At 31.2% G+C, this 9,675-nt stretch overlaps 1 protein-coding gene across 1 annotated transcript; it reads left to right on the forward strand.

Annotated features, from left to right (window-relative positions):
- The first annotated feature begins 738 nt into the window (after positions 1-738).
- Positions 739-8,425, forward strand: LOC132602114 (probable flavin-containing monooxygenase 1). The gene is made up of 6 exons (XM_060315123.1): positions 739-874; positions 3,667-4,148; positions 5,111-5,348; positions 5,468-5,646; positions 6,330-6,691; positions 7,497-8,425. The coding sequence occupies exons 2-6, from the start codon at positions 3,711-3,713 to the stop codon at positions 7,849-7,851; spliced, it is 1,572 nt and encodes a 523-aa protein (XP_060171106.1). The 5' UTR covers positions 739-874; positions 3,667-3,710; the 3' UTR covers positions 7,852-8,425.
- The last annotated feature ends 1,250 nt before the right edge of the window (positions 8,426-9,675 follow it).

Consider the following 9,675-nt stretch of genomic DNA (forward strand, 5'->3'; position numbering starts at 1 on the left):
TTTCAATTGAACATCTCAACTCCTAATAAAGTGTTTCAATTAGACTTTTTCGGTTCAAAATTTAAAATATTTTTTGCGTGTTTTTTAATTTATCTATTAGGTAGTTAAGTTAATTAAGTAAAACAGGTCATCTCCGTTAATTATACACATCAACCTTAAGTAGAGCATGTCTGAGGTTTTACGGCTTATTGAGGCGAATGCGTATAATTAAAGGAGATGACATGTTTTATGTGGTTAACTTAGCTACCTAATACCTAATAGACGGATGAAAACACACACAAAGAAAAAAAAATCAATCCGAAAGCATCTAATTAGTACACTTTATTGGGAGTTGAGGTGTTCAATTGCAACATGGCTTAATTCGAGAGTCTTAATGAAGTATCCCAACAAATTTAAGGGGCTACCTATTTATTAAGCCTTAAATTAATTTCCAAAAAAGAGTTAGAGTCTACATTTGATTTCTTGCATTTGCTTTTAAAGTATCTGATTGTGTAGATAAGGTAATATATTAAAATCTTGAAGTATAATAGCATTTAATTCAATTACTTACTCCAATCAATTTTGGATTATACTTAATGAACATTAACTTCCAAAAGTTCTTTACTAATTTGAACATTATTCCATATTTGTCTCTTAATTGGTTCTTTGTCCCACATTGATTTGTAACTCCTAATATCTAAATTTTGTAAACTTATATAAAGGTCTTATGTTTTCATTTGTTTCTTGCAAGCTAGATAATATATATCTCTCTTAAGGAGTGAGTGAGTTGTGGTTCTCTCTTTTTAAGCTATATAGTGTGGTTTTTAACCTCACCAGTATTATCATAGCCGACCAGACCTTTCAACATCAGCAAAATATAGTACCTCTCATTCGGGTAACCTTCTATCTCGGGCCTTTTTATTTTTATTTTGCTCTTTAACTTCTTATTTTCTATTTTGACATTTAGTTTTTCACATTTACCTTTATCATAATTACACTACTAAAAATAGAGTCATTACCGACTGAAAAAATCAACTGTAAGTGATCGGTTTTAAAGGATTATCGATCAAAAAGGGTACAAAAAAGGTTGGTCAGTATAAAAAATCGACCAACTCTATTAGTTAATCGGCAAGAAAAAAATTAAATGATAGACGTTGGTTTTGAAAAACCGACCAAATCGGTTCATTTTTTTTGAATTATGCAATTATAGAAATGTACCATTTGGGAACCAAACTGAGGTCTTTACCGTGCCAGGATGCTACTCTATCACTATCCCATTGGTGCTTGTTGGTTTAAGACTTTCGCCTTTTTTATTTATGCCCTTCAACCACATTTTTGCGAAAATAACATATGGACTTTGTTGATTTTTTAGAAAATAAACAAATTATTGACTGGATCTGTCGGTAGTTCAGTCGATCTTTTTAAATAAGTTGGCCAAAGATTTGACGCTTTTTTGAAAAATATTTTTAAATTATTTCAAATAATAAATCGATCGCTATAGTCAGTTTGTCAAAAAAAAGTTCCTAGCAAAAATGACCGATTGATCGGTTTGGTTTTTCTATTTTCCGAGTTAAGCAATCAGTATTTTGGACCGGCAGAATCGACGTCAGTCAAAAAACACCTTTTGTTTAGTAGTGTTACGTCTTTTATCCTTCTATATTTGTACATTGATCCTTTAGCATTTTATATTATCATTTGTATCCTTTAATAGTTTTATATTTCCATTAGCACCCTGAATTATCTATCTATGCATTATGACCCCTTAACTTATCCTGGGAAATAGCCAATCAAGGTGGCTTCTACTTTAGCAATCGTGTCTTAGTGAAGTTCTTAACCTCGCAAACATTAGCACACCCCGATGTTTCGCCTCATAATCCTCCTCATTTTTCTATTTTTTCAATATTATGTTTAGTACAATTAATTATTTGCATTTCCTTTTAAGTGATATATGATTCATCAATACATGTCTTTAGCGTCATTAATATTTAAACTCTTAAATTAGTATTAGTAGATTCTTTAATTTAATTACCTACATCGATTGAGTTTGGGTAAAATTTAATGAAATTAATCTTTCAAAATTTATTAAAGTATTTAAAAAGAGTTTATATTAGCAAAAACAATGAAGAAGAAAGTTAAAGTGGCAAAACTAAAATAGAATCAAATATTTTTCAGTACTTCATCCAATATAGCAACAATCTGCTACATAACAATAATAACATATTCAGTGTAATCCCACAAATGAGGTTTGGGAAGGAGGACGTGTATGCAACCTTACCTTACCTTATCAATTCCGCTAAATAGAGAAATTATCAAAATGATATTCTATTTAGAAATTAAATATCAAAATGACGTTCTATTTTTCTTCAAAAGATGAATTGTGTATATTACTTATACTTCATATTTTATATGGAGGTGATTTCTAGTTTAGATTTGTCCCTTTGAAGTCTAGCTAGTATTTATTATTAAAGTTAAATGGACAACATTTGTCCATTCCTTTCATAGATAAAAAAGATAAATTACTTTAAATACCTTGTGATATGATTGAATTACATATACATTTTCTATATTTTAAACCCAAATATAGAGAGTGTATTGACAATTGAGTCATATTGCACGGATCTTTACTGATATTACCCTACTAAAAATTGATAATATCCAAAAGTTCGATACTTTCGAAAAATGAGAGATCAAAATCTCAACAATAAATGTCTATCTCACAAAAGTAAACAGATCATTGATAACAAGATAATTATTAATCATAAGAAATAACAACTCGATATTACTAACATAATAGGTCCATCGGATTCTTCTTCTGTGATTTCATACTTATAGATTATAGACTAACTATTTTTGTCTTGATTTGATATAGGAATATAGAGACCTGTATGAACTTTAAAATCGTGCACATTTTGTATTTCACGTTTTTTCTCGACTGCATACATCAAGTTTCAAATAATTTACATTAATATAAAAAAAATTAAAAATATTTTAATCATTATATCACAAAAAAAAAACACAATTTATCAACATTTTTTAACCGAACATAGAATTGTTTATTATCAATTCGGCACATCTATCCAAACGCATAGTGCTATTTATTTATAAAAATCAGTTTGAACAGTACTTTTGTCCAAACATGTAACTGCTTGTCTATAAAATCACTTTCAAAAAACACTTTTATGCTTATCAACTATTTACAATCAGTTAATCCAAACAAGCTCTAATTATTACTCCCTCCATCCCAAATTAGTCATCATGTTTCGTATCTCGATAGTCAAATTAAGTGAAATTTAACTAATAATTTAAAATAAAGTACTCTTTATTAAATTGACATGAGAAAAATTACAACTTATAGTATTTTTCTTATAGCTTTTTAATATCTAATTTTAATTGTAAAATATCGAGCAAATCCAATCTTATTTAGCTTAGAAAATTAATTAAATTAGTTCTCCAGAAGCGAAACGTGACAACTAATTTGGAACGACATAAGTGGTAAAGTACAGTGTCAAACATAGAGATCATATAGCTGTACCTGTATGAATATTTTTACAGGTACCGTTATTGCACGTTTTCTCGGCTGCCTCATGAAGATTCAAACAACAATAATTTAGTTCTCTGCACGCGAACTTAAACTAAGGACTGTCTTTAACTTTTTCAGTCCTTATAAATTCTCCCATGTTTTTTCAGTCATTTCAACATCAACAAACAAACAAACAAAAAATTGTACCATCATGGAGGAGAAGAGAGTAGCCATTATTGGAGCTGGAATTAGTGGCCTTTTAGCATGCAAATACACACTAGAAAAAGGTTTTACTCCAATAGTTTTTGAAGCTTCAAATGTCATTGGTGGAGTTTGGAATCAAACAATTGAATCAACAAGGCTACAAAGTCCAAAAAGGACATTTGAATTCACTGATTTTCCTTGGCCTAGTAGTGTTAGAGGGAGATACCCTCATAACACTGATGTTTTGAAGTATGTTGATGCATATGCACAACATTTTGGGTTGATGCCGTATATTCAATTGAATACTAAAGTTATTGGGATTAATTATGTTGGAGTTTCTGATGAAGAAATGGATTCTTGGGATTTTTGGAGTGGAAATGGGAAACCATTTGGCTCGGAGGGAAAATGGCAGATTTTAGTGCAACATGCTGACTTCACCACTCAGGTATGTATGTTTGAACTTTGAAGTTTGAATTGAAAGAAAAGAAAAAGAACTTTTCGTTTCTTGATTTATTTCATATATATTGATTAATTTGTTGTATAGTCACATCTACTAAATTTATTTCCATATCCTAAGATTATTTGCATTTAATAATTAATCATTCAGATCTTGATCATCGTTACGTATATTTGTTTTGAGATCTAAATGTTAACCATTACCACTAGTTATTACCCATAATCACGACCATCATCAGCTAATACCATCATATAACCAGTCAATACCCAGCCACCATCGTTAGCCATTACCATCACCAAGGGTGGAAAAGGATTTTTTTTTTGAAGTTTCAAACCACCTTCACCATAAGATCACATTGTGTGTTTGATCCCCTCCCCAGACCCCTCTTGTGAAATTGTTGTTGTAGAGCTTTCTTAATTTAAGACTTCACTAATTGGGATCGTAGAGGTAGAATTGAAGAAAAGAAAATAATACTTTCATACTATGACTTCTTGATTTTGTAAAGGTCAAATATTTTGAAACAGATTCTGTCAGAATGACACATATTTATAATGGGATGAAATATTTATGAACCGATCGAGTTAGAAAATACGTAGACAGTTTCACATGTGCCATAAATATGATTCTTAAAAATAAGAACAAAGTACAGAAAGTAGGGGCCAATTTTGAAAATCAAGTAGGGACCAGACCAAGACCCCTATGGGCCAATTTTGGAAAAAATAAGATATTTTATCCTCATTATATTGACATACTAGTACTAATACGGTGCATTAGTAATGTTGAAATTACTTGAGCTGAGTGCTGAGATTAGTTATGTTGGAATTATTTCTTATCCACTGTTTGGTTTGGTGTATTTAGGACAGTTCTGTCTTTAACCGTGCTTATCCATTATGTTCTTTTTACTGTCAGTGTATAAAAATAAAACTTTCATTTTATTACGTTCTTTTCAGGAATATGAAGTAGAGTTTTTGATTCTATGCGTCGGAAGGTATAGTGGTTTAGCAAATATGCCTGATTTCCCTCTCGGTGAAGGGCCGGACGTTTTCGCCGGGAAAGTTATACATTCCATGGAATACTCAGCCATGGACAATGAAAGTGCTAGAGAACTGATTAAAGGGAAGAGAGTTGCAATTATTGGTTCTCAAAAATCAGCTATTGATATTGCAGCTGAATGTGCAAATGCTAATGGTAAGAAACAACGTTTCATCAATCCCTATCCATTTATCTAGTATAGTTTGATGATGAAATTTAAATTATATACACTGATAATATTAATGATTTTTACACGATCTTATTTTATAATTTAGGTCCTGAAATCCCATGTACATTGGTTCAAAGGTCAGTAGCATGGGCCATTCCTAGTGGATGCTTTTGGTGGGGTATAAATCTTGGATTTCTATATGGTAGTCGCTTTTCAGAGCTCTTGGTTCACAAGCCTGGTCAAAACATCATATACAGTGCTGTGGCCTCCCTACTTTCTCCTGTGGTAAATTTTCTTGAAATTCATTACATCGAGGAGTAAAAAACAAAATATTACGTAATTGTTTATATAGAAGAGTAATTTCACGAATAATCAGTCAACTTTTACTTTATTACATAGAAGTTATTAAACTGTTCTTTATCCTGAATAAATCACTCGATTTTATCGAAATATCATGAAAGTCATAAAACTATTTGTTCTAACCAAAAAGTCAGTCGATTTTCCCTAAGAATCATAAAAATATCTCCTTTATTTCCTCCTAATGATTTTATAAGAGAGTTGGGTAATGTTGAGTGATTTTTTGGTTACAATAAATAGTTAAGTGATTTTCATGATATTCTCTTAAAGTTGAGTGACTATTGTGATATAGAAGAGTAAGTTCACGAAACATCATCTAATTTTTACTTTATTGAACCAAAGTCACTAAACTACCTTTTTTGTAGCCAAAAGTCACTCAACTTTATCTAAATATGTCAATTTGTGTCCTCCTAATGACCTTATGTGATTTTTAATCAAAGTTGAGTGACTTCTTGGTTACAAATAATAGTTAAGTGACTTTTGTAAAAATAATTTAATGACTTTGGTATGGTGCGGTAAAACAAAAGTTGAGTGACCATCCATAAAATTAACCATCATATAAATAGTATTATTTGTTAATTCATTTTTTTTTTTTGATAATATTTTTCCAGAGATGGGGTTTCTCAAAATTTGTGGAGAGCTATCTTAGATGGAACCTTCCATTGAAGAAGTACAACGTGGTACCAAAACATAGCTTTCTTCAAGACATGTCTTCTTGCAAGGCTTTTTTATTGCCTGATAATTTCTATGGCAAAGTTGAAGAAGGAAGCATTGTTCTCAAGAGAACACAGTGTTTCTCATTTTGCAAACAAGGATTGATTATTGATGATGAAGTTGATAAGCCCATAAAAGCTGACCTTGTTATCTTTGCTACTGGATATAAAGGTCAAGAAAAGTTGAAGAACATGTTTGCCTCAAAAAGTTTTCAGAAGTACATTATGGGATCACCAAACTCAATAGTTCCTCTTTACAGGTACACACTCTTACTATTACTACTATCAACCCCACCAGAATATTGAATAAAGTTAGAGAAGATCCAAATTTACCCTTCTATTCCTATTAAAAATATTTTAAATTTACCTTCAGTTATACTTTCAGATCATTTAATATCCTCGCCGTTAGCAAATTATCTGGTATTTGTCATTGATTTGTGGAACTCACCCATGTCAAGTTTTACCAGGTTCACTACTCCCCCATACTACTACAAAAACATGAATTTCCAACGAAAACATTCATGTCGGAATAATCCTATATATTTTATGAAAGTCAGTCGGAAACATTTGTGGCAAGTACGATGACTCTGACGGATTTTAGTTGAAAATTCGCATTTTTCTAGTAGTGTGGGCAGTCCATGGTTGACCTCTATTAAGGTGAAGCTGAATTACAAGATAGTTAATTTGCTAGGCAATGACATAAAATGACCCGGTAAGATAACATATGGTAATTTTAAAACGTTTTCAATATTAGAAGGGTAAATTTGGACATTTTTCCTAAAATAAGTTTCGTGTTTATGGCATGATCATTTGCCTTTTTCCACTGCATGTCAAGATTTTAACATAGTTCAGAAACACGCCCCCCCCCCCCCCCCCCCCCCCCCCAACCCCCATGTCGGAACTCCAATAGTTTCAATGACAAGTACAAGAAAAATAAATTCAATGAGTCCCATGTTTATGATATGGACATTTTAAATTTGGACATTTTCCCTAGCATAAGTCCCATGTTTATAATATGATTTGCCTTTTTTTTTCTTTTCTTTTCTTTTGCAAAAATCTTGGCAGGCACATAATACATCCAAGAATACCAAACCTAGCAATAATCGGATACTCAGGGAGCATAACAAATCTCCACACATCTGAAATGAGGTGCCAATGGCTAGCACATTTTCTTGACCAAACTTTCAAGTTGCCAAGCATAAAAGAGATGGAAAAAGAGATTCAAAAGTGGGAAAATTACATGAAAACATATGCTGGAAAAGACTACAAAAGAGCTTGTATTGCAGGTCTACACATATGGTACAATGATCAATTGTGCAAGGACATTGGATGCAACAATAGGAGAAAGAAGAGCTTCTATGATGAGTGGTTTAAACCATACATGCAAGCAGATTATGTTAGCCTAAGTCCTAATAATTAGTCCTATTAAGTAATATTTCGTATATTTTGGTGCGTTTTTTCCGAATAAGACATTAATTTCTGATGTTTGGTTATTCTGAAAATATGTTGCATCAGAAGGGGATCCTCAATTGTGGGCCGAAGTAATAACTATATATCTAAACATGTTTTTTTATCAGAAGGGAAAAATGACTTTCCTCACTTGTCCGCCAGAGTTACAGCGTACTATCTTGATTTTTAGTGTTATATTACTTGTTTCAACATATTCCTGACAACTCAATTAATCTTAAGCAAGCCAGTTCAATTTGGATGAGAAATTAAAGCATGTTCGATGGTAGGTGAATTACAATTGGATTGTCACAAGATGAATGAATTAATATATACATTACATGCCTAGAAATGAGTTAGAAATGTCATTCGGCAAGAAGAAGAAATATTAATTAGAGATGAAAAGAGTTTTTTTTTTTTTCCTTTTCTTTTTCTTTTCGATCGTATCTTAAATCTCCAGTAGTGGAATGATCCCTCCGTCTCAAATTATTTGTCGCTTTTTTGCTTTACACGCTCTTAAGAAATATTAATTAGGAGGGGTAGTTGACTAACTTTACCCTCATTTATGTCTAAATTATGATCTCCTCTCCTATTGAATGTTTACTTATTTGTGTGCTATCTCTATTAATAACAAAATCTTGCTAAGAGTAAAATGGAGGAAAAAATAATTAATTATGTCTTGAATTTCTAAAACGATAAATAATTCGAAACAATTATTTTCAATAACCATGACAAATAATTCTTAATTAATAGTTGTAATCACACGCAAAGTAGGCATGTTAGACATTAGTACATTTTCAACGACAAAACAGATCGGATCCAAACAAGCTAGTGATCTTAAGTTTGTATTTTTTTAATATCGTCATTAATAGGTTTGTATAGATTTAAGCAAAATATATTTAAAAACGTACTTCAATAAAATAAAATAATCAAGAAGATATAAAAATAGATATGGTCAACTTAAAACTGAATTAAGAAATATTAGCGTGAGACACTATGCCGCGTCTTGTTGCTTGCAACATGCACGTAGTCGAGTATACTTTGACTTGATAAAGGGAAAACACGCAAATACACCTCTTATTAACTTTCAAATTTAGAGAAGATATATTCTTCGCTAAACAAATGGTGTATATACCCTATTGCTACACAAATGACCGGCGTAAATACCTATTTGCTGACGATTTTAAAAAAAAATCATTGAGCTTGTTTTTTAATTGAAAAATGTCATGTGGCTTTTAAAAAATATAAGTCTATCTATTTTTTTAAGTCATGTGATAATTTTTTTCTGGTGGGTCGAGTCTAGTTCGCTCAAAAAAATATCTCTATGGCTTTAAACAAAACAAATCTACCCATTTTTTTAATGAACCAGACCAGACCGACAAGAAGAAAAAAAATCCATGTGCCTTTAAGAAAATAAGTCTACTAAAAAATATGGGTGGACTTATTTTGTAAAATCCACGTGGTATTTTTTCAATTAAAAAAAAAGCTAAATAATTCTTTTAAAAAAAATTCCGTCTGGAAAAAAAGTATATTTGCTCCATTTCTGTAGCGGCAGGGTATACATGCACCATTTTTTAACAAGGGATATATCTGCTCTAAATCACAAAGTTGAGGGGTTATATTTGCACCTTTTTCCTTGATAAAATAATGTCTAAATATTATTGATCCCATATGTATTATTAATTACTCAATTAGTTCAAATAATGACAAATGTTTTATTATAATTAACAGTCCGTACTCTTCTATAACACGTGATCAAGTTATTGCGCAGTTTGAAAACTTGATGTCTCGTCCAATT

Source organism: Lycium barbarum, chromosome 7 (genome assembly GCF_019175385.1).
Source record: "Lycium barbarum isolate Lr01 chromosome 7, ASM1917538v2, whole genome shotgun sequence".
NCBI lineage: Eukaryota > Viridiplantae > Streptophyta > Magnoliopsida > Solanales > Solanaceae > Lycium > Lycium barbarum.

Excerpts from the sequence above, each read along its gene's own strand:
- LOC132602114 (XM_060315123.1), top strand. The coding sequence starts at position 3,711 with ATGGAGGAGAAGAGAGTAGCCATTATTGGAGCTGGAATTAGTGGCCTT. Across the intron at positions 5,349-5,467 it reads TGAATGTGCAAATGCTAATG|GTCCTGAAATCCCATGTACA; the intron begins GTAAGAAACAAC and ends TTTATAATTTAG. Across the intron at positions 5,647-6,329 it reads CCTCCCTACTTTCTCCTGTG|AGATGGGGTTTCTCAAAATT; the intron begins GTAAATTTTCTT and ends ATATTTTTCCAG.